At 45.1% G+C, this 25,553-nt stretch overlaps 2 protein-coding genes across 4 annotated transcripts in view; both read left to right on the top strand.

Moving 5' to 3' along the window:
- The window catches only part of LOC121922966 (zinc finger protein 260-like), a 144,355-nt gene that overhangs the window by 68,423 nt on the left and 50,379 nt on the right, over positions 1-25,553 (top strand). The window contains exon 5 of the mRNA XM_042452977.1: positions 6,115-6,123. Within this exon, the coding sequence (XP_042308911.1) occupies positions 6,115-6,123 (9 nt within the window). The remainder of the gene's footprint in view (positions 1-6,114; positions 6,124-25,553) is intronic.
- On the top strand, positions 908-5,375 carry LOC121922957 (zinc finger MYM-type protein 1-like). 3 transcript variants are annotated; one of them, XM_042452947.1, is made up of 3 exons: positions 908-985; positions 2,113-2,282; positions 2,748-5,375. In XM_042452947.1, the coding sequence occupies exons 2-3, from the start codon at positions 2,138-2,140 to the stop codon at positions 5,063-5,065; spliced, it is 2,463 nt and encodes an 820-aa protein (XP_042308881.1). In that variant the 5' UTR covers positions 908-985; positions 2,113-2,137; the 3' UTR covers positions 5,066-5,375. The 3 variants fall into 3 exon arrangements, with proteins under 3 accessions (XP_042308881.1, XP_042308882.1, XP_042308880.1); XM_042452948.1 differs by lacking the exon at positions 908-985 and having other exon boundaries at positions 1,841-2,282; positions 3,074-5,375; XM_042452946.1 differs by lacking the exon at positions 908-985 and having other exon boundaries at positions 1,841-2,282.

Here is a 25,553-nt window from a genome sequence, read left to right as displayed (position 1 = left end):
GTTTATCCTGCCTCTTCTGTTTGGGGATTGAGGCGGGTAACAACAGAGTTTATACAATACACAATATATTATATGATACACAATCTGATGGGAACTGCTGTCGAAAACCACCAAGGGAGGGCTTGGACATCCAGTGGGACTCCCATCTGCATGTTGGCATTCCTGCTTGTGGCTGATGGGAACTGGAGTCCAAATCCAGCAAGGGAGGGCTCAGGCAACTAGTGAGTGCTACTCTGGCTCTTGGCAGTCCTGGGGCTGATGGGAACTGAAGTCCAAAATCAGCAAGGAAGGGCTTGGGTATCTAGAAGGCTGTCCACTCTGGCCATTGGCACTCCTGGCTGGGGCTGATGGGAACTGCAGTACACACACAGCAAGGGTGGGTTGAGCATCTAGCAGAGCTCCCACTCTGGCTGTTGGCACTCCTGGCTCGGGCTGATGGGGACTGGAGTGTAAAGCCCAAGATGGAAAGGGGGCTAGGAGCACACGGAAAGCTTCTTGTGTTGCCATTCTGGCTGATGGGACTGGGTGGGGCTGATGGGAACTGTAGTCCAAAAACAATAAAGAAAGGGGCTGGGAAGAGAGAGGGCTCTCTCTCTCTCCAGGGGAAACAGAGGGGAAGGGTGTCTGGAAGCTCCTTGGAGCCCAGAGGGGAGAGAAATGGGAGGAATAAAACCCAACGTCAGAATCCCGTCAGCCTCAGGCTCCCTCTGCTGGCGGGAGGGAGGGAGTGCAGCCACTGAACCAACCTCCCTTCCTGAGGGGGGCTTCTCTCTCTTTCCCTCCCAGATAATTATGGGATGGAGGGGGAGGGATCAGAACGCAGCATAGGGCAGAGGGTTTCTCCAGCTCCTTCGTCCCCATTGGCTACTGGGTAGAGGAATCAAGCATGTGTGCCTGCCTGCGCATGCGCACTGGGCACGTGTGAGGCCGAGAAAGAGAGAGCAGGCTGGCTGCTGGAGGAGAGATTAAGATACCTAAGGACGGGGTAGGGGAGCCTGGGCCTACTGCTGCTGATTCACTTTGGGTTGGGTGCCATGGTGGGCGGCCTCTGGGGATGGGAGGAGGCCACTTGTGGGCAGCCTGGCGGCCTGGGAGGCTCTTGGGGAGAAGGCTTCCTTGCTCCCTCCCTCCCTCACCGTCACCTTCCCCCCTGGAGCCCAGCGCCAAGGGGGCCTCCCTCCAGGGAACGACATCCAGGAGTGAGTCCTCCTTCCCCTCTCCCTCCCTGGGTCCAAGGGAAAGCCCCCTTCCCGCCAAAACTTTGAGGAAAGTAACTTTTGGGGGGAGTTGTTCTGCGGTTGCGTAGTTTCAGGTTTCAGACCAAGACCCTGAGAGGAACCCTCCATGAATGGGTTTTCCTTGCAGGTTTGTCTGAGGGGGGTTGCCCCAGAAAGAGAATGGCTGGCCCAGAGTGAACCCTTGGTGGGGCTCTCCTGGCGGTTTCTTTCTGGGGGGTGGTGGGGGGGTTGGCTGGTCATTCTCTGAGGCTGAGAGAGTGTCTCTGGCCCAAGGCAAACTCCCTTCACAATGCAGCTCCACCTCTGATCTGAACCAGTTTTGCAAAACTGTTCTTTAATTGAGCTGCTCTGAAAGGAAAATCTTCCTTATTGTTTTGAACTGTGTGATTTAACTTTAATTGTAAGCAACAAGGGGAGGCTTGGGGGGGCCTGGAGGGCCACATCCTCCGTTGCACAGCTACAAAATAATATTATTATTTATTATTAACCTTTATTTATGAAGTGCTGTAAATTTACACAGCGCTGTACATGCAATCTTTTTATTTAGACGTTTCCCTGCCCTCGGGCTTACAGGCTAAAAAGACATGGCACAGAAGGAGAAGGGGGTGGTGGAGGGAGAGGGTAAGAGGTCCAGCAGTTCATCTCTACCTCCAAGGCCTGGACCAAGGCAGAGGGACTGGAGGGAGGGCTAAGTAATTTAAAAAATTGCATCCAAATGGCCCCAAATACCCTCCAGGAGACTTTATTAAACAAAAGGGAATGGCTAGAAGTTGCTGCGTCTTGAGGGTCAAGTAGATGGCAAAATGCTCCCCACACACCCCTCTTGCCTTTCCTTGAGGCTGAGAGTCTGTGACTTGCCCACCCTTTTTTACAGATAAATTGATCAACTCATTATTAAAATGAAAAGGACTCATGAAAGCGGCGCAAACAAAAGGCAAGAGAAAAGAAAAAAAGAAGAAGGAGCTTCAAAGTATTCTTCTGCCCTTTCTACTTGGTTATGTCCTCTTCCTATTACATCCAGTAAGGAAAATGAAAAAATCATAGGTAAGTGGTTTTCTCTGACAAAAAAAGATAAACCCTTAATTAGCTACACCAGTGATGGGATTTAGCTATGCTAATCTTTCCCAATACACCCTGCCTATCAAATCATGCACAGGGGCTTATAGCTTATTAGCCCCTCTACCCTTTGTGTTGGTTTTTTTAATGTTATCATTTTGTAAATTGTATCTTAGATGTTTGCATTTAGATTGAGAAAATCAATTATTTGAGAAATTATATATATATATATATATATATATATATATATATATCCTCATTTTCATATTAATTTTGAGAAGCCGACACAAGGGGTACACAACTAAATACGTAAACTACTACTCACATCCTAAACTCTGGCTTGGCAGGTTTAATATATTGATCAACAAGATAATTTTTTAATGTAACTCCATTCTGTGGTTACCACGTTTACTTAAATTCAGTTTAATAGAATTACATTTTAACTTTATACAGAGCCGGGAAATCACACTGGAAAAGATGAATCCCAAGCAACTCATATTCAAGAAACCATTGTGCCTACTATGACTTCCCTGAACCTTGAAGAAATTTTTTCCCCAGAGAGTGTCACAGATCCAGAGATGAAAAAGCGTATAATAGAGTCAGGGCCCTGTCAACCCGTTGGCCCATTTCCCAGTGATGAAAAACAAAATGGGAGGTCCTTTTCAGAACATTATTACACATTTAAGTCAAAATCTGGGCTTAAGTTAAAAAGGACTTGGTTGTGCTATTCAGCAAAATTTGATTGTGTCTATTGTCAACCTTGCTGGTTGTTTCCTCAGAAAGGAGCTATCGGATGGGATTCCGGATTACGAGACTGGAAACGTTTATCAGAGCATATAAAAAGACATGAAGATTCACAGTATCATGCAGAAGCCTGCTTGGAGTATGAACAGTGGCGACATCATGGTGCAATAGATGATGATGCTCTAGAAAAACGTTTGAAGGAGGAACAACATTTTTGGAGGAAAGTTTTGAAGAGGGTAATAGATGTTTCGTTAATGTTGGCTACATGCAGCCTTCCATTTCATGGAGACAGTGGGAAAATCACCGACGGTAACAAAGGTAATTTTCTGTCGTTAATTGAACTACTATCAAAATATGATACTGTTTTGGAAGAGCTAATTCAAAAACCAAAAGGTACTGTTAATTATTTGAGTCCAACAATACAAAACGAAATGATTTCTCTGATGGCTGATGAAGTGCTCAGTGAAATTACAGAAGAACTAAAGAGTGCACCCTTTTTTTCCATCATTATTGACACAACTCAAGACGTGAGTAAAGTAGATCAATTAAGTGAAGTCTTTCGCTATGTGAAAATTGAAAATGATCAAAGTGGAAAACCTTGTAAGTTGAACATATGCGAAACATTTACCTCTTTCACAGCTGTTACTGATCAACCCTCTTCGGGACTGGAGCACCTCATTATAAAATCAATTTCGGAAAAAGGCCTTGATATAACAAAATGTAGAGGACAAGGATACGATAGTGCATCAGTTATGAGTGGTGTGTATAGTGGAGTACAAAAGAGAATTCAAGAACTAGCACCCCATGCCTATTTCATTCACTGTGCCAGCCATAATTTGAATCTGGTTCTTAAAGATGCCGTTGATTGCAATCAAGAAATAGCACAATTCTTTGAGACTGTACAAAATGTTTATAACTTTTTTGGTCCCAGCATTGTTTGGTGGCAAGAGCTTACAGTCTTCTCAGACTGTAGAGAGAATCAGACTGCTGCTAAGGGAATGTTAAAGACTTTAAATCCCATACATTGGGCAGGGAAGTACGAAGCCGTTTACGCTTTAAAGGAGAGGTTTTGTGATGTTATGAAAGCACTAAATAAAATAATTTTGACAAGCAAAAAATCCAGTGAAAAGAATGAGGCTGAGGCCCTCAGGAAAACGTTAGAATCCTTCAGTTTTGTTTTGCTTTTGACCATCCAGTGTAAAATATTGGGGGAAATAAATAATGCCTCAAAATCCTTACAATCTGAATCTGTAGATTTAATGACAGCTTATGGTCTTCTAGGGGAGGCTTTGTTGAAAGTGACCGAACTTCGTTGGTCCTTTGAAGAAGTTGTTAGTGAAGCAGAAAAAGTATGTTCAAAGTGGGGGATAACACACGAATTCATAGACCAACGAGCCCAAAAGGTGAAAGAGCACTTTGATGCACTGTATGAAGACCAAAGATTGACCGATCCTAAAAGCAAGTTTAGAGTGACAGTATTTTATCCAATGGTTGATAGCATAGTGTCACAGCTTGACAACCGTTTTAAAGGCATGAAAGAAGTAATTGATGCTTACAGAATTGTTCAGCCTTCTTTCCTGGCCTCAAGTACAGATGAAGAACTGCGTTGTGAAGCTGACAAATTTTCAAACAGGTTTTCTGATGATGTAACACCATTGTTCAAAGCACAGATTTTATCAGTCAGAAATGCTTTTAAATCAAAGTTAACGCAGTTTACAGATGTAAAAGAAGTTGTGAATCTCCTGCTGATAGAAAACAGCTCCTTAGCTTCAGCGTACCCAGATGTACTCACTGCTTGTTTGATGTACCTCACAGTCCCTGTGACAGTAGCAAAAGCTGAAAGATCGTTCTCGAAACTGAAACTTATTAAAAACTATCTGCAAAGCTCCATGTCTCAACATTGTCTTAGCAGTTTGGCTCTTTTATCCATTGAGAATGACAGAGCACAAAGAATTGACTTCAACAGAGTTATTGATATCTTTGCTAGTGTCAAGTCCAGAAGAAAATCATTAAAACAACAAGTTTAGTTGCATCTAAACTATTACACTTGTTAGTCATTTAGACTTAATTGTATACATAAACTAAATCATATATTGCTCAGATTTGAAAATAAACTGAAAACAGTTTAGTTTGTACTTATGATAAGGTGTTATTACAGTATTATTATTTTGTTGCTATTTTGAAAAAACTTTGAACTAATAATGTTATTGCTTTTCCCTTCATCACTAACTGCCAGCGTATAGTAAAACACACACATGATACAAGTACAGTGGGTCCTCACCTTACGCAGGGATCCGTTCGGATCCCTCCGTGTAAGGCGAATTCCGCCTATGCTCAAGCCCCATTGGAAACTTAACTTAATATTATATATTTGCAGGAATAAGGAGTAATGGATATATTTTGTTACGCTTTATTCCTACTCCTGTTCCTGTAAAAACCTCTTACTCCTTTACTCCTTACTCCCCAGCCCTGGTTTTTCAGGCTCAAAGGAGAGCCTAGAAGCAGGAGAGTGCTTTGAAAAACAGAGAGAGCAGCTTCCTAGAGAGGCAGGAAGCCATGTTAAGGGGGGCAGAGCAGTGTTGTGCCCTCTAACCACTGTTGCCAATTTTGGGAGTTTCTCCCAGAAATCGGGATTATTATTATGTTAGTGCTTTCCATGTGATTTCCGTGTCTGGCTCTATTCCATGAAGATTGCACATTTCAGCTCCTGCCCTGAAAATCCCAACTTCTGGGACAAACTTCCGAAATTGGCAACAGTGGCCCTGACTCTGAGAGCCAGGCTACAGAGCAACCAATCTTGCTGGGAGTCACACCAACAGTTTTCAGTGGTTCCCCCCCTGCCCTCAGGAAAAGCTCAGCCAGGGCAGACAAGCGGGAGACAAGATACTTGTATGCACACAGATATATACACAACACACACATATATAGACACATATATACACATACAGACACACACACACACAATATATATATACACACACATGTCACAACAAACTACAATTCCCAGGATTCCCTGGTTTGACAAGGAAATTGCCTTCATGCTTCCAGATCCCAGCCCCAGAGAATGAGTCTACAGCATATCAGTGTTGCCAACTTAAGTCCACTTCTTCAGCTGCATTCGGATTTAATAATGATGATAATAATGGTGATGAATGATAGAAAGATAGAACTTGTAGCACCTTTGAGACTCACTGAAAGAAAAGTTGGCAGCATGAGCTTTCCCAGACTTAATGTATTTCCCAGATTCATGGGAATTGTAATTGTGGTGGCACCAGAGTCTTTCTCACAAAACTACAATTTGGCTTCTAAGAGGAGGCTTGTCCCCCCAAAAGTCCAAAAGTAGCTCTTTTTGGGAGGTTTTAAAAGTCTCCCCCAGTTTTCTTATTAATAGATTTTCAGTCAAGAAGGAAAGACAGACCAGACCATCTCATTTTACAAAATGAAACAAACATACAGGGGTACCTCGGGATACGAATACCCCAGGTTACGAAATTTTCGGGATACGAAAAAAGCCCATAGGGAATTATTGTTCCGGGTTACGAAAGTTTTTTCGGTTACAAAAACTTCGGCGCTATTTTAAAGGAACCGCGGCTTGTCCCCATGTAGCGCCCTATGCAATTTCGCTACGAAGGCTTTTCGGGGTACGAAAGCGGCCGCGGAACGAATTAAATTCGTAACCCGAGGCACACTGTAACAAACAATAAGAAAAATAAGGATGAGACAGAAAATCAAACTGCTTAATTTAAAAAAGCAAAACCTTTTTTTGGAGGATAAAATTCAACTTGGGTGCCTCTATCCTTTTACAATTGAACTAAGGCTTATCGCACTACAGAAAAATCTAGTTTGAAACCGCTTTAACTCTCCGGGCTCATCCGATGGAATCCCGGATTTGTAGTTGTGTGGCATGAGAGCTCTCTGGCAGGGAAGGCTAAGTGTCCCAAAGGTAAAATCCAGGATTCCATAGCACTGAGGGTTAAACAGTGTCAAAGTGCCCTATTTTCTATATGCAGGAGGCAGCCTCTTGGAGGGGCTGATGCTGGGGAAAAGAGGAGGAATTCAGAAGAAAAGGAGGACGGACGGACGGACGGAGGCACCTGCAGCTGGACTGGCCACCCGAGCGGTCAGACCTGAGCTGGGTTGTGGATGATGGGCACTCTTGATATTAAATTAATATCTATTCACTATTGGATTGTAATTAAGGAGGGAATCAGGTTCCCTTTCAATAGCACAGGAAAATGTTAGGTTTTGTTTAGGTTCAGAAATCCAGTTTGGTCCCTCTGACTTGTTGGGCCCTTTCATCCTCCATTTTGGGTTCCTGAAAGGCCTCAAACTTGCCAACTTGCAAAGCACTGAGGCAAGGCGGCCATTTGTTTCCAGCGGCCATTTTGTGCTGCTTGTGACTGTGGGAATACTGTTTCCGGAACCTTCTCTGAGATCAGTTGAACAGAGGTCCGCTTTCTCTCCTGAGGCTCCAGAGCGGAAGGAAGCCAGGATGCTTGGGACAAAAGGAAGGAAGTGTGTCCTTTGTGCCTTGTTCCTCCATTTGGTGCGAAGGAAGGAAGGAAGGAAGGGCCTGGGGGGTCTGAGGAAGGGAGGCAGGAACTCGGCCAGTGGGGAGGCTGGCGTTGGGGGCTGGGAGAGATGGGAAAAGGACACTCCTTTGGGCCCTAGCTGGGGAGGGTCCACCGGTCCTTTCTCCCCGTTGGGAAAGGAGACCCCTCAGCCCCCTGGACTCACTCCTGCCACTCATTCCTAGAATGGCTGGGACTCAGAGGAGTTTCCTAGGCAGTGCCACCTCTGCCCTCCATGGACATTGGCACTGACCTTTCCCCATTGCCTTCCCTCCCTCAGCCCTTGGACCTCCCCTCCGTCGCACTCAGAGCAACCCTCTCTATGTGAGGAAGACGGCCTCTGATCCGGGAAGCTCCGGCCATAAAGGACTGAGAAGAGCCTTTCTGGGGCTGCAGGAATCAGGGTCTTTGTACTGAAGGTAGGCCTTTATTCCGGGAGCTGAAAGAGGACCTTTGTTTAAATGCTGTCAGTCCGATTGTGTGCAAGGGCTGTATTTATACCCTGCCCTTCAGCCCTAATGGCTCTCAGACAGCTTACAAGTTATTTTTAATCAGACAGTTCCCTGCCCTCAGGCTTACCTCGAAAAGACACGAAACAAAAGGGGAAGGAAGGGGGAGGGAAAGGGGATGAGGTCCAGTGGTTCTCTCTCCCTCTGGGCCGGACCAAGGCGACGGATTGGAGGGGGGGACTTGTCAGAGTTAGCACCCAGAATCCCAGACAATCAACCAGTCAGCTGATTGATATAATCAACAGGCACTTATTGATAGATCAGAATCAGATATGTGCTCCTCAGCGTAGCTGACACTGACCACACCCCTCCCAAAGACAAAGTAACAGAATCCCCAAAAGCCAATCCCCTCCCAAGCAGAAACCCGCCAAGCGAAGCCCCTCTGGTTCCCACAGAAGTGAAAGCAACATTCCCAGCTCTGAGCGCTTGGGAGAGCCAGGCCTTAAAGGCCACTAGATTAAGACACCTGGCTCTGCTATGCACTACGATCACTATTCTATTCTTCTGCTGCCCCAACCACCCACCCCCAACCACCCCCCAACCCACAAACACAACCCACCCACCCAAACCCACCCCACCCCACCACACAAAACCACCCACCAAACAACCAACCAAAACCACCCACCCCCCCACCCCACCCCCCCCACCCCACAACACCCCCCCCCACCCACCCACCCCCAAAAAAAAAAAAAAAAAAAAGGCGGGGGGGGCAAACACACACCCCACCCACCAACCCACCACCCCCAACACCAAACCACCCACCACACAAACCAAACCAACAACCAAACCACCGACAAGCCCCATCAATCCCCCAACTAACTATCTACACTACATAACAACTAGCTGGAGAATACTAACAGGATTCTAACAAGCACCCTTTGGGTTCGGCGTCAACAATTACAGATCCATTTAACAGTTTGTCTAGCCCACATTTACAAACATTTGCCCGCCCCCCCCCCCCGGTCCAAAACATTGCAGCTACAGACTACAATTCCCTGCTGATGCTGCAAAAATCTCCTTCCGTGTTGCCATCCTTCTCAAGAAGGCAGAGAAGGACAATGACACGAAGATTTTGCAGCAGCTGCAGCACCCACCTATTGCCATCTGGGTGGCAGAAAGGAAGCAGAAGGGGGAAGGCTTGGGGACAAGCGAGGTGACCCAAACCTTAACTCTTAAGACTGTATAACCATATTTCTGACACAGTACTTGTGTACAGTTATGAGACTTACAGGACACACAGAGACACCACATTCAATCAATGTTATTGTAATTGTACAGCATTACAGTAACAGCACTGTCATTTATTGGAGATAGAAGGGGACTGTCAGGGACTTCACTCTCATCTTTCACATGTTCTATATGCAAAGGAGAAGAAGGGGTGTCTCAGTGGTGGTAGAGGAGCAAGGACACCTGTATTACCTTCTGGTTCAGTTGGCTTGTTTACATCTTCATTTCTTTAAAAATGCTGGTATATGTAGACAATGCCTCTTCACCAATTCCTTCACATCAAAGAACGTATCATACATGGGTCATGTAGAAAAAATAGTCCGTTGCAGCCCGAACTACGCAGACCCTCTGCAATATTGTCCAAAGTAAACTTGTTTCTTGTACCACTACTAATACTTTCTCCTCCACCTGCTCTTCCCTTTGCTTTTGGTACTGCCTCAGCTTCAGGAACTTTACCATCTTATAAATTAGTAGGCTTTACCATATACAGCTGTGTTAACTGCTTAACTCCTGATGCTCGCTTCTCTTCTTGCAATGAATGTCCCCGTGACATTCTCTTCCAAAACAGAGTGGTTTCATCAGCATTGAATTTCTGCTTTGGTCCATGTCCTTGTCTTTTAATAAGTTCCCTTAAGGTGTTAGGAAACTCGCTAGCTGCCCTTTGGCACCAGAGCCTGTTCTGTGATTTTAACATTACGTAGACCAAACCTTCCATAAAATTATCAAACCAGCCTTTGCTGGCATGAAATGCTGTGGAGCTAGACCCTTACTTTCCTCTCCCTTTATAAAACATATAGCGACTTTGCCTTCTCTCTTATTATATTTGAATCCACAGAAATGCCCTTTTATATGGCAATCCGCATCCACATAAAGTGGCACTTTCTACACGAAGAGATATATGGATCTCGCACTGATTAGAGTCTTTGCACCCACTGGTGTACCTGCAGCAACAGCTTGACGAATTTCCCTTTTCTTTTTCTGATATACCTTACGGTCGACTCATTGATCCATAATGGCGAGCAACTGCAGTAGCTGACTTTGCTGTGCGAAGCATGTCTAATAATTCAAACCTTCTCTTGTAAGGTCTTCACTTTCTTTTTTCTCTTAGGACATTTTCTAAAGCACTGTCTCGTGTGTTGATTCTGATTAGTCTCAAGGTTTTAAATGGCAAGCAAGACCTTTCCCCACCTCCTGGCATTTGTATGGCTCTTTTTTGTTTGGGTGCTTTGTAGTTCACAAGATGTGGATTGTATGCAAAACATTTTCCAACGTGACCTCTGTGAAATAAAAACAAGCATAGTAAGGGTTAGTCCCAGCATTCAAAGAGGAAGGAACCCAAGGAAGAACATGGAGTGAAGCAAATTCTGAAAGAAAAAAACATTGTGGAAGAGGAATACTGTCCTATTTCCTCTCATGCATATTAGTCATAGTGGCTAAATGGAGCCCCTGGTTACATTTGAAAACAAGGACTTGCTTCACAACAGCTGTCTGTGAGGCCATTTCTTTCGGCCGTTTTGGACTTCCCGAATAACTCCCTCTTCACAGGATACCAGAATATCTGTGACGATAGCTGATAGGAAATGAAGCATACTGTAAGCTGCTTTGAGTCCCATTTGGGGAGAAGGTGGACGTAAATCAAATACAGTGGTACCCGGATACGAAACACCGCGTTACGAAATTCCGGGATACGAAAAATTCTAAGGAAAAACTTTCCGGTTCGTTTTTTTTTCGGCTTACGAAAAAATTTTGGTGCTTTTCGGCGCTTTTTCGCACGAAATCGCGGCTTCCAACGCTAGCGCCTATGGCTTTTTCGGCTAGCGAAGATCGGGTTACGAAGGGCGCGCGGAACGATTTTTACGTAACCCGGGTAACCACTGAAATAATATCCATATTCCCTGCCATCCCTTGAAAGAAATGGGGAAACTGTGCCTCCAGCAGCTCTAATGCCTCTGCCCCAGATGGGGTGCAATTTTGCCACTTTGGGGCATTTTGAGCTATTTCAGGCCAATGAGAGGTCCTTTTCCAAACAGGAAGTTGGTGATCTCTCCAGGTCTACATAACTGAAGGAGGAACCAAAATGTGGCAAAATTCGCCTGAAGTGTATTGGGGCTCATTTAAGGACAAACTTTTTTAAAATTCAAAACATAAAGCATTCTGTACCCAGAGCCTCAAAAACTAGGGGAGACCAAGAACCCACACAAAAGGTCCCGGAGGCAGGCCACTTCCCCACCTCTTCTCAGGGACAAAGAACAGCCAACAGATATCCTGCAGCCCCCCCCCAATGCCTCCCATGTTGTTGCTGAATTATAGCTTCATCATCAAAAAAGGTCCACCTCTCAGGTGGAGTTAAAAGTGGGAGAGAGGCTTCTCGCTTGGAATCAAGGTGTGCAAGAACTTCCGCCCTTGTTTAAAGGGAAATTGGGTATCTTTTTTCTGCCTCCACTGAAGTAAATTTGGCAATGCACCTGTAAGTGTGATATGTAGCCCAGCCCAGTTTGGGCAGATGCCCACCAACCACTACTCTTCCATTCTGATTCAAAATGTTACAGTGGCTCAGTTAATGACAAGAGTATTTTTCAGCCAAGGGCCTGTTGGATGTGGGAGTTCGTGGCAATCATTTCTCCAGTTTACCAATTCTCTCTAAGATACTGCTGATTAATAGCTGTAGGATTTACATAAATTGCTCAGAATTCCCCACCAACTTGAAATGGAGATACTTCAGAAGCTCCGCCCGGGTACCTTCTAGTTACTACATAAAATACACAAGCGAGGCAATCCCAGAAAGTCTGTGGTCTCAAGCATTAGCACTCAGAACACACTATCAAATCTATTGTTTACAGCCAAGCCCTCCAAGTCGACTGCCTTCGCTCAGACTCACAAGAGAGAGATACAAAACTCTTGGGTTTGCAGCAACACTTTAAGTACTGTAACTCCTTCCTAGCAAATCCTGGATTTGTAGTTTTACAAGGGCTTTAGCCTTTTCTGCCAAAGAGTGCTGGTGCCTCACAAAACTACAAATCCCAGGATTCTGTAGAGTGAAACCACGACAGTTAAAGTGCTGTCAAACTGCATTATTTCTGCAGTACAGATGCACCCATAACACTGTAACACTGCAGTGTGAACAGGTCCTCAGTCACTATGGGCTGGGCAATAGATTCAAGTTTCTTACCTAGGAAGGAAACATTCTCATAGTTTTCCATCATGACTTCCACGTACAAAGATCTTTGGTTCTGATCCAGCAGGTTCCATTCCTCCTCTGTGAAATACACAGCCACATCCCCAAAGGTCACCTGCATGAGAAAATAGCCCTCATCCACAGGGACACTAATCAAAGTGGAGGAAAATCATGATACATTCCCAGCAATAATTGCTCACTTTAAAAATACTGATAAAGGGGAATACATTGGACTACCCCCTCCCCCATCTCTTTCCATTAACTCTTTACAACTTGACGAAATAGCTCAAGAAGAAGACATGGTTACAACCTAGCTCCCTGATAACTTGCTCTCTCATGTGATGTTAAGGATGTGGGAGATTTTCTGTATAGATCCTCTCAGTCTACATTGCTAATTAGTATGCAATAAAGGTAGCCTTGCCCAATCCAATGTCCTGCATTTGTTTTGGCTTTCCAACCTGCATGGTCAGTTCCTTTTAATACATGAGGCAGAGAATACCACAAGGACCTCTTTGTACATTTAAATAATAGCAATTGCTGCCTTTCTTGAGGCTCAAAAGCAGCTGCCTCTCTGTGCCAAAGCAGTGGCATCAACCTTGCCTAAAAGCTATGCACGTAATGCTAATACAAGTATAGCACAAGACTTGCTGGCAGGGCTGAGAGATCCCTCAAGGGCCACCATGGGGCAGGCCAAGGCCCACCTGGCTGGAGAAAAAGCAAGGGCAAGTTATGGTAGGAAGTGCTGATCAACTGATCCACATGGCAGGAGGGAGGATGACACTGACAATCAGTCATATTCCCTGACAAACCAAAATTTAAATTCTTTACAGGAGGGCTTATAAAGAACAGCCTAGGGTGGGGGGGGGGACCTTTCTGTCCTTGATACCAATGGATTGGGATGCAGAACCCTCCCAATGGCTCCATCACAAAGAAGGAGGGGGCAGATGTTCACCTGTTCCAAGGGCATCTTCCCAGTTTCTTCCATGGAAGAAGAATTCAGTTGAGCCTCTCCTTTCTCACTACATTGGAGACCAGGTAGACTTAGGATATCTCTGCACCTGCCAAAGGTACAAATGGAGATGTTTTACATGTGGACACATTATAAAGTCAAATAAAAGACAAATAAATGGATCTGAGAGCAAAATCAAGCCTGAATTCTCTCAAAATAACTAAACGGAGACTATTATACTTTTGACATCCCTCACTTATTGCTTATGCCAACCAAAGGGCTGATGGAAGTAGTCAGCCAGCAACAATATAGGATGAGGGACACCTGGCTTGACAACAGTATATGTGAAAGGGATCTATCTAGGAGTCCTATTAGCCCACAAGTTGAACATAAGTCAACAGTGTGATACAGCAGGTAACAAAGGGAATGCAATTCTAGACGGCATCAACAGTAGTGTCTAGATCAAGTGAACTAATAATGTTATTATTGCTGCCTTGGTCAGGTCTCACCTGGAATACTGTATCTAGTTCTGGGCACCATAATTTACAAAGGATGTTGACAAGCTGGAGCATGTCCAAAATGATGAAGGGTCTAGAAACGATGTCTTATGAGAGAATTAGGGAGCTGGGTATGTTTAGCTTGGAGAAGAGACTTTTAGGAGGTGATATGTATTAGAAGGGGTGGATGGAGCAAGCTTGTTTTCTGCTGCTCCAGAGAATAGGACCTGGAGCAATAGATTCAAGCTACAGGAAAAGAGATTCCACCTAAAAATCCTTTGGATGCTCATCTGTTGGCAGTGCTCTGTGTATTTCCTGATGTCAGTAGGTTGGACTGGATGGCCCTTGAGGTCTTCTCTATCTCTATGTTTCCATGATTTCAGGGCAAAGGAAAAGGTCAGGGGGCAGAAAGACACACACACTCCTCCTATGTTTGTTTCCAAGTGAGGTGAAGCAGAAAACACACACAATCCCGATTTTCACAGAGCTGCTACTTTTTCAGTGACTGTGATTCATTCTGCTACTGAGCTCCAAACTGTGATTTTCACAGAGCTGCTACTTTTTCACAGATCACTGCTGGAACTCTGACTGACTGTTATAGCTATATAAATAATCAGTGTCTTAAAATGAATAAAACACACAAATTTAGGAGTCCTATTTGGAGGTTTTTTTCTCCAAAAAGTGACAGTATTGCAGAATGCAATTTATGTAAAAACAAGCTATCTTTCAAGACATCTACGTACTTCCAACCTAAAGAAATATATGAAGAGCAAACATCCAACTGTTTGTATTGATGATATCTCTTCCAAAACTATTTTGAATTCTTCTGATATTGTGGTAAGAAAAATTGATTTATGCATTGGTTTATTAATAAGGGCATAGCCAGGGAGGTCCAACGGGTCCGAACCCCTCAACATTTGTCAATTATTTTTATATTATTTAAATAACACAAATACATATTTTAATATTACACAAATTAATTAACAAATAAAAATACAGTAGCGGCCAGGTCACAGGAACCACTGAAATAACAGAAAATCACTGATTCAATCCTGGATCAGTAGCAACAGTATCACTGTAGTGTACAGATCACAGAAATCACAGAAAATCACAGTTTTGAATCACAGATATTTTAAAATCACAGTAACAGTTTTCACTGATATCAGTAAATCAGTTATTCCATTATCTAGTTTGGAGTGTCCATTTCAAAAAGAGCACGCTTTGCTAAGCAAGGGAAAGAAACTGTGTGTGTGTGTATGAAATGGAGATGTTTTACATTTTTAGGTCCCCATTTCCTTTCCTCTTGGAGGCAGAAAATCTCCTCCTCCACCTTTTTCTACCCCTGACCCTTTCAATTTACATTACCTGCTATTCATGGCTATCTGGGCCTCCCAGCCTCCCATAATAGTCGTCTCAGGAGCCCCCCCAAACAGGTGCATCCAGATCCAAATACCCTCCAGACCAGCAAAGATGTGATTCCCTTTGAGCTTCCTTCCCCAAATATCTCTGGCCCATGGAGACCCACAAGAGAGGAGAGAAGGGGAGTCCTCCTTTATTCCACCTATGTAACCCGTGCCGATGTAGCATATGCAGTGACTAGGGACAGCATCTCTCCGCTCAATGCCTGTCTGGAGTCGGTAATGGGCTGGATGAGGGAAAATAGACTCAGCCTGAATCCAGAGAAAACAGAAGTACTTGTGATAGGCTCCCTCGGTCCCGGGAAGGAAATTTGTCCACCCGTCCTGAACGGGGTCACGCTCCCCATGAAGGACACTGTTCGCAGTCTGGGGGTGCTTCTGGACTCGTCGCTTCACTTGACTTCTCAGGTGGATGCGACAGTCAGAGGTGCCTGTTATCAGCTTCGGCTGATACGCCAGCTGCGGCCCTACCTGGACCGGTGGGACCTTGAAACAGTGGTACACGCACTGGTAACCTCTTGACTTGATTTCTGTAATGCGCTCTACATGGGGCAACCTTTGTACCAAACCCGGAAGCTAAAGTTGGTTCAGAATATGGCAGCAAGGCTGGTCACTGGTAGCTCCAGGGCCAGCCACATAACACCTATTTTGAAAGATCTGCATTGGCTGCCTATTCGCTTCCGGGCGCAATACAAGGTGTTGGTTGTTACCTATAAAGCCCTAAATGGCTTGGGCCCAGAGTACTTGAAGGACCGCCTCTCCCCATATAATCCGCCCCGCACTCTCAGGTCAGGTGGGAGACAACTCTTGAGAGTTCCTAAGATGAGATATATTGCGACTGCGCAAAGGGCTCTCTCTGCTGTTGCCCCGAAGTCTTGGAACTCTCTCCCTGATGAGCTCCGCTCAGCTTCTTCCCTTGAGTCTTTCAAGAAAAACCTTAAGACTCACCTATTTCGCTAAGCCTTCCCCCACATCTCCTGACTGCCATTCTCTCCTGTATGCTGTGTGTATACTGTGTGATCGTATTTTGGATTGTTTTATTGATTTCTAATTGGTTTTAATTACTAGGAATGAATGATGGATTTTAAGGATGTTTGTATTGTTTTTAATATGGGGGATTTTATGCGATGTATTTTGTATTTTATTATATGTTGTAAACCGCTGTGATCGCAGGAACGGCGGTATAAAAATAAAGTTTCATTCATTCATTCATATTGGTCTGAGTGTTGGACTGGGACTCTGAAGAACAGGGTTTGAAGCCCTGCCCAGCCATGGAAACCCACTGGGAGTGACCTTGGGCAAGGCACACTCTCTCAGCCTCAGAGGATGGCGAGGGCATCTGAAGAAACTTGACAAGAAATCCCAGGATAGATGCTCACCTTAGAAGCATGTCCTCTCTTACATGCTAAAGGAAACTTTCTTAAGAAGCATTTTTGTTTACTTTTACACCTCGTCTTCTTTGAAACACGAAGTTAGACCTGTCTCTATCTTCATACACACGGTTTTTGTAAGTAAACTTTATTCTCCACTCTAACCAGAGACTTTGTTTGAATTTGTGGCTGGGAGAAAAAGTGGATCTAGTTTTCTGCTGGCCTATATCCCACAGTGTTTTGCTTTCCTGGTGAGATTAGAATCAGAGAATCAAAGAGCTGGAAGAGACCCCCAAAGGGCCCTGATCCAGTCCCACCATTCTGCCCTGCAGGAAACTCTCAGTCAAAGATCCCCATTGACAGATGGCCATCCAGCCTCTGCTTAAAGACCTCCGCCTTCCTCCATTGAGGGAGAGTGTTCCACTGTCGAAAACAAACCTCTCCTACTTTCTACTTTTCTAAGGATTTCAAGAAGAAAATCCCAACAGGTAAATAGGAATCACTGGAAGGCCCAACAACAACAACAAGAACAACAAGAAACCCACCAAGGCTCCCTCCCTCTAGGAGACCCCAGTGCCCCCATCGGGGGGTGTCTTTCCCCTCTCTCCCTTCCAAAAAGAGAATTTGGGACCCCTCATCCACGCCCCACTCCTTTCTTCCTCTCCAAAGGCCTTCCCTTCCCAGCCAAAAAATAAAGGCCTCTGTGGCCCTCCACCCCCGAATCGTTCCTCCTCAGAGATCCAGGGCCCCTTTCGCAGCCAGGACCCCAAATGGAGGCTCTCTCCCCCATCCATGGGTCTCCTTGCTCCAGGGCCGCCCGCCTCCCCGATGGCAGGCCGATTAGGGCCCCTCCCCCCCCCAAAAAGCCCCATTTAGGAGGCCCTTCCACTCACTGTGCCTCCTCCCCCTCTGGCCCTTGGGGCCTCTTCCTCTCTATGATTCTCTCTCTTTCCCTATATTCCACTCTCTGGGCCTCCTCCTTCTCCGTCACATGACCTTTGAGAACACTTCCTGTCTCTCTAGGAGTCTGAGCCTCTTCTCTCTGATCCTTGGAGGACTGGGAGGGGCTCTCTGCTCCCTTAGGCCCGTTTGGGGGAAAGGGTAGGAACAGGAATATTAATAGTAATGATATAATTTATTTATAAGCCGCCTCTCCCCGTAGGATCGAGTAAATGTGTAAACACAGTATAAAATACACATACAACTAAGATACATCCCACTAATGCTCCCCCCCCGTCCATACTAAATAAACACCATTAAACGATCCAAAGAATGAAAAGGCTTGGAATTAAAAGGACTGAGGATTAAATTGAGGACGGAGCCTAGTGGCTGCGGAGGAGGCGGAGGGGGGCATATTTAGGAGGGGCTCTGTATTTCAATGCCTGAGTGTTTGGGACGGAGGAAGGAGGCAGATTTGAGGAGGAGAGGGGGCAGGAGAGCCCTAAAATAGGTCTTTGTGGCAGGGAAGGGGAGAAGAGGAGAGCTACCCTTGTGCCCCCCTGGGAAGTGTCCCAGTTCCTGTTGCCCCCTTGGGATAAAGGGAGACCCCCCCCCCAAAATGCATGGATATAGGATGGGGGCACCTGGCTGAACAGGACTATGTGTGAAAGGGATACCAGTGCGATTGGCAGCTAAAAAGCCAATGCATTTTAGTTGCGTCAATAAAGTATAGTGTCTACATCAAGGGAAGTAATAATGCCACTCCATCTGCCTTGGTCAGGCCTCACCTGGATATTATGTCCAGTTCTGGGCACCACAATTAAAAAAGATGTGAGAAGCTGGAGCCTGTCCAAAGGAGGGTGGACTAGAATAGTGAAGGATCTGGAAACCATGGCTATGAGGAAAGACTCAGGGGCCGGAATGTTTCGCCAGGAGAGAGGTTAAGAGGTGATATGATAGCCCTGTTTAAATACTTGTGAGAGGTTTGAAGTTTATAAATATGAAATAGCTATGTTTCATGTTATCAATTTGTTGAAGAAACAGGGACAAAGCTTGCCAAGACAAGCTCTGCTTAAACAACTGAAGCTACACCTTGCTTTTCCGTAAGCGAGCCTGACCGCAGAACTATTTCATTATTAGCTTCCTTTGCAAGGCAACGGCTGAAGAAATCCTTGCTAGTAACTTCAAGCCTAACTCATGAACTTTTGAACTTGCACCCTTATTAGGTAGTGGTCTGTTCTTGCTTTTTCTAATTGGCTTATGCTAGGTGAAGAAGTAGGAAAATGTATAAGAATGTGAAAGATACAAGGCAGGGCGCGGCAGTTTTGGATTCACCTTCTTGGTGAGCTGCCAGCCCCGATCGTAAAATAACCTGTGTCTTACTCTGGACCACATCTCGAACTCTGATCTCCTTTGTTGCTGGGCACTCCAAGAACCTTCCCAGAGGGAAAAGCTTTGCTCATATTTCCCTTACACTTGAAGGGTCATTGAGAGGAGGAAGCTCGCTTTCTGCTGCTCCAGAGAACAGGACCCATAGCAATGGATTCAAACTACAGGAAAGATTCCACTCAGCATGATAGGGGAACATCCTGTTCAACAGTGGAACAAAACTCCCTCGAGTGTAGTGAGGCTCCTTCCTTGGAAGTCTTTATGCAGAGGTGGATGGCCATTTGTCGGGGAGCGGAGGAAGCTTTGATTGAGAAGTGCCCTGCCATGGCCAGAATGGGGTTGGACTGGATGGTCCTTGTGATTCTCTTCCAACTTTGTCATTCCTATGGATTCTCCTTCCCCGAGCCACCCCAAATTGGGGGGGGGAGGGAGGAGACAAGGATTGCAGGGGAGAACAGCGGTGGGGCCTCAGGATGGGACCCATACGAGAAAAGAAATAAGCAGTTTGACAACAATAGCTTCTAAAAGGCCGCCAGGAACGCCATCTGGCCACATTACTTTGCACTAGAGACTCTTACAGTGCTGGTATTCCACTTTCCTGCTCTGACTATGCCTCCTGTTGCATTCTGCGAGTTTTTGTAGTTCCAGTGCAAGCCTACAAGCCCTCCCTGTCGAAAAAGTCCAAATGCACCTGCCCTCAACTACAAATCCCAAATACAACAGGAAGCAGACGGAGCAGTTTCCAAAGTGGAATAGCGAGCGCGCATAGAGTGGTAGTGCGGACAATGGGGCTAGCAGCAATCCTGGCGATACATATTTGGAGAAGGTAAACAACCGCCCTCTTGGACAGAGGAAGGGAAACGCCCTGGTGAAACTACAACATCCCAGGTCCCATAGGATGACTCTGGCAGCACGACTAAAGTGTGTCAAATGCACATTATTTCTACAGGCGTGATCAGTGGTCCCCAAACTGTGACTCTTTCAGATGTTTTTTGGACTTCAGCATCCCAGAATCCCAGAGTATTGGCACCACATGGAATGAGGCGTCGGGAAGCCTGACAGTCTAAAATCCAAACTGATGCAGTACTGAGGATGGCCATCTCGCCACTCAAATGCCTGCTTGGAGTCGGTAAGGGGCATAAAAAGGAATGAGGGGAAAACAGAACTCAGCCTGAATCCAGAGAAAAAACGGAACCGTACTGTGATAGGTCTTTCCCAGGGCCCATGGACAGGAGTTGTCCACCTGGCCTGCACACGGGTCACGCTAGCCCTGTGAAGGACGCTGTTCGCAGTCTTGGGGGTGCTTCTGGATTCTTGCTCCACCTAACATTTCCAGGTGGATGCGACGGTCAGAGGCGCCTGTTATCAGCTAGCTTCGGCTTGATACGCCCAGCTGCAAAACCACCTACCTGGGCCAGGGGGACACGTAAAAACGTGGTAACATGCTCTGGTAACCCTCTGCGGTTAGATTTACCTGCAATGCGCTCTACATGGGGCAACCCTTGTACCAAACATCGGAACGCTACAAATCGTTCAGAATCATGTCCAGCAAGGCTGGCAACTGGATGTTCAGGGACCACCATATAAACAACCTATATTGCAAAGATCGACAACGGGCGGCCTACGCCTTCCGGGCACAACAATACACAGGTGTTGTGATTAACCTATAAGCAGGGAGGGCCCTACACAATTCCCACTTACACTCCCCCTGCAGAAGGAGGTTTAGTGTTAGAGGTAACATTAATGTAGGAAATAATGTATGGGGGGGGGGGGAACAGCATTACCTTCCTATCTGGTTTTTATTATTTACCTCCCTATGAGAAGCCCTGCAAGAAGGATGGGAAGGTAATACCCAGAAAAACCACCACAACACCCCAATACTCACCAACTGGCTGGATTTGGCCAGGAAGATCCTGAGGAATCTCTGCTGCCATCATTTTTTCACACTCCGCGTTTAAAATAACCCCATTTGTCCTTCAGCCTTCCGCCCACATTTGTCCTATTGATTTCTTTTGCCACTAATAAGAGAATCGCAATTGGCCTTTTTAGTTTCTGCATCACACACTGTTGACTCAATGTTCAACTTGTCTATTACACCACAACAAGAGAAGCTCAGAGTGGTCTAGATCAAGGGAACGTATTAGTGCACATGTACTTCGGCCTTGGTCAGGCCTCGCCTGAATACTTCGGTCCAGTGTTTGGCACCGCAAATTCAAAAAAGGGATGTTGACAAATTGGAGGCGTGTCCAACAGGAGGGGCCACCAAAATGGTTACAGGGCCTAATACACCATATCCTTATGAGGACAAAGACTTAGTGAGCGGAGCATGTTAGCCTGGAAAAGAGCATGGTTAAGAGTGATCATGAAGCCGTGGTTAAATATTTCAAAGCAGTGTCACAATTTTAGGATGGAAAGCAGCTTGTTTTGCTGCTCTAGAGGCTAGCCAACACGGAACCAATGGAATGCAAAGCTCCAGGAAAAGAGATGCCAGATTAATCATTAGGAGGAACGTCCTGAGAGTAAGGGCTGTTCGACCGTAGAACAAACTCTCTTGGAGTGTGGTGGAATCTCCTTCCTTGGGTCTTATTTGCAGAGGCTGGATGGCCATCTGCTGGGGATGCTTTGATTGTGCATTCAGTAATGGCATGTGGTTGGGACTGGATGGCGCTTGGGTCTCTCCCAACTCTATGATTCTTTGTGCAAAGAATGTCTGGAAGTCTCTGCCAGCAGTTATATAGAATTAGGTGCTAGTTCCACCACCCCCCCCCCCACCATTTGCCATAACCGGCGCCCCCGTGCCATTCACGGGTTTGGAGGGGCCCGTCCCGTCCGGTTTGGGCCCCCACCGTGCCTTGTTCCCTGTTGGGGGGCCGCTCTGCATTGCCGCTGCTGCTAATCGGTGCTGCGGCGCCAACCCACCTCCTCTCCTGGCTCCGCCTTCCTCCTCTTCCTCGGCGGGCGGACAGAAGCGCCACCGCCACCGCCCACCAACTGGGAGGGCTTGCGCGCCGCCCAGGCCTCAGCAGGGTTAGTGCAGCGCGCGCGCCTGCCCCATTTCTCCACGGCATGGCGCGCGCTCCCTGCCCCACTTCCTCCCCCCGCGCGCGCCTGCCCTGCTTGCTCCATGCGCGCACGCGCCAGCCATCAAAAGGAGAGAGGGGGGGGAGAGGAGGAGGAGGAAGGAGCCGGAGGGGTGCCTGAAGCCAGGGCAGAATGGGGCCAGAGAAGGAGGAGGAGGAAGAGGAGAGCTGAGTCAGTGGCCATTAGGTCTGCCTTGGTATTTTGGGGTTTTAAAATATATTTAAAAATATAAACATACTTATTTTTATTTACTTTTTTTAATTTTTATTATTGCTTTTTATTTTTTTAATTTTACTTTTTTATTTTATTATTTTTTTTATTATTGTTGTTTTATGTTTTCATTAATTTTTTATTATGCTTGTTTTTATTTTATTTCATTATTTTATCATTGCTTGTTTTTGTTTTATTATCATTAACTTTTTATTTATTGCTTGTTTTTATTTTTATTAATTTTTATTATTGTGTTGTTTATTTTATTTTATTAATTTTTATTATTGCTTGTTTTTTTAATTTATTTCATTTAATTTTTATTATTGCTTGTTTTTATTTTTATCATTAATTTTTATTATTGCTTGTTTTTTTTATTTTCATTAATTTTATTATTGCTTGTTTTTTTTTTTATTTCATTAATTTTATTATGCTTTTTGTTTTTTTGTTTTATTTTTTAATTTTTAATTATTGCTTGTTTTGTTTTATTTTATTAATTTTATTATTGCTTGTTTTTGTTTTATTTTATTAATTTTTATTATTGTTTTTTTAGTATTACATTAATTTTATATTAAATTATACACCTCTGCCTTGTTTTTATTTATTTTTCATTATTTTTTATTATTAATATATGCAGTGCATTTTTTGTGTATTTATGGTGCTTTGCATCCAACAAGTCTGGCCTTTCTGCCAATTATAGTGATGATGATGTGATGATGATGCTGATGGATGATGAATGATGATATCACACAAGCTCTGAGGCACGGCCAATGTAACTTGCTGTGATTTTTACAAACTCATGCGCAGTGAAGAAAAAACCACAGTCCTTGCCCAAGTACACACTTCTGAGAATAAAGTTGAACCCGGGCAAATACATTTCTGCCATCTGTCAGAATAATGCCAAAATGTCCTCCATTTTGATCATGCCTAAAAACATGCATTTTATTAACATTTTTTTAAAAAACCTCAATTTTTTGTGCATCTCCATTTTATAAAAAATGTGCCCTACATTTGAAAATGTGTCCACATTTGTCTACATTTGTCCGGTTTGGAGTCCTCACTTATGGCAACCCTACACACACCCCAACTCATCCGTGGAAATTTGAGGTTCAGAGTATGGTGCTTATTCTAGTAAATGTTTAAATACCCCAAGTCCCTCCTAACATTCATAGAATCATAAGTCCTGGATTGGAAGATACAAGGTAATCCAGTCCAACCCCTGCCATGCAGCTTTCACACCCATGCCAGCCTTGAATGACTGTTCTAAATCATATTCAGCATACGATTAAACAGGGTCATTAAAGCCTGTACAGACAGGCGTTATATGCTGGCGAGGGAGCAGCGTGGGGGTAGTGTGCATCATGCTGCGTACCAATCGCATGGTGGGTGGTGTCACAGTTGGTGAAGCTGCCGTAGCAGTGGCTGGGCATAGGCAACCCTTTCCACAGCATGAATAGGAGCCGCTTTGTGATAGTATGGCAGAACACTTCAGTCTCCGGACTCACAGACCTCAGCGGAGGTCTACAAAGTAGATTGGAAAAGCAGAACAGCAGAATTGATTCACCTGCAAATTATCAGTGGATTGAACAAAGACAATGGTTTCCTAACTTACTACACACAGTTCAACGCTCTCTGACCACATCAACATGGGAGTGCCCTACATTCATCTCTTCCCCTCACCACAGGCTAGTCCCATTGCAAAACTGGATCTGCCAGTTCATCTTCATGCCCAAGCCAGTTTCCTGCCTTTGTGCACTAATGACCATCGTTAAAACTGGACCTGAAACTTCATTCTCCATACCCAAAGGATTTTGCCATTTGATTGCACCCTCACATACCAATGGCATATATAGGTCTGTGAATGGCTTCCACTCCACCCAAATACAGTCCTCCTTCCTGAAGTCACTGTGTCCATGTTACACTCAATTACATTCCACTCCTCCAGTGTGTTGATTTTTAGCATTCAGTGATATACTGTATCATTCTTTGTTCCTTTTATAAAGGGTCACTGAAGCTATAAAAAGACACAAAGCTATAGACTAATCTTATTGCACGGCCTGCCGTGTTACAACGGGCGTGATGGGAATGGGAGCGGCATCAAGAGCACATCCTTATCACACAGGAGAACACTGCTGCCACCGCCAGAAAGTTCCTGTCGCGTTCTGGATGCGTCCCAGGAGGTGTGGCTTTCAGGATGTTTGTAAGAAAACCCAGAAATGCCCAAAGTTTATCACCCAACCATGTTAGTTAGCGTGGATAACATGAAGTTATCTGAACAACAGGAGAGAAAAATGGTAACTTTTTTACTTTCAGACACTCGAAAGTAAAAAAGCTGCCTTTTCTCTGTTTTGCGTTCAGATAAACTTCACGTTATTTCACTTGGCAGTCCCTAGTGTGATAAACTAACCGAATTACAAGTTTGGTTTAATTCAAATGCACTTTAAACACGTTTACTCCTGTTTTCCCGCAAGATCTTCTCTATGTGTGATAAAGCTCTCCTTCTTGCTGCAAACTTTAATCTGCATCTGCTGTAGAGTCTTAAAAAGGTTAAGATTAAGGGAAGACCAAATAAATGCCCAGTTTTGAACACATATTTTTCCTTTTGCCCTGGCGTTTCTCTACTTCATATCCACCACATCCAGGAGAAAAAACTCTGTGTAACGTGTGGCTTATTACCCTTGTTGGGTTGTGCTCTGCAGGTTCCCAGCAATGAGACTGGAAATGACTCCCAGAGAGACCTCAAGGGGGGGCAGGAGAGAGACGTCAAGGTTATGGACCCTTATCTTCCTTGAGAGATCTTTTGTCAGGGGTTGACAGACCCCCCAAAGGGCGGCACACCACCAGCCCTTTCCTGCAGATCAGGGCTGTGGCAACATGCCTTGGCCTTTTCTGGGACAAAAAGAGCTGCAAAAAAGCAACTCCTTTCTGCACCTGGGAAGGGCACTATAGACACACTGCCGCAGTGGCGGCACTCTTCAGCATGGCATCGCATGGACGCAGCACCTGCGGAGCGCCATGATGCTGCACGCTGTGTGGAGCACGTGCAGATCATGGTGCCCTGGGGGCGGAGTCAAGGTGTGCATAATCTGGACATGATGTCCTGACTCCACCACCAGGCAGTCTGAAGAGGGCCTCAGTCTATCTATGCCGGTGTAAGGTATATTCGAAATAATTTTTCAGATT

The sequence above is a fragment of the Sceloporus undulatus genome, chromosome 2 (genome assembly GCF_019175285.1).
Source record: "Sceloporus undulatus isolate JIND9_A2432 ecotype Alabama chromosome 2, SceUnd_v1.1, whole genome shotgun sequence".
NCBI lineage: Eukaryota > Metazoa > Chordata > Lepidosauria > Squamata > Phrynosomatidae > Sceloporus > Sceloporus undulatus.
Note: the sequence above shows the minus strand (reverse complement) of the source record. Positions and strands in the feature narration are given on the sequence as shown.

What these genes read in the sequence shown, in the direction of transcription:
- LOC121922957 (XM_042452947.1), top strand. Translation starts at nt 2,138, where the DNA reads ATGAAAAGGACTCATGAAAGCGGCGCAAACAAAAGGCAAGAGAAAAGA. An exon ending in GGAAAATGAAAAAATCATAG is followed by an intron (nt 2,283 to 2,747) that starts GTAAGTGGTTTT and finishes AACTTTATACAG; the next exon opens with AGCCGGGAAATCACACTGGA.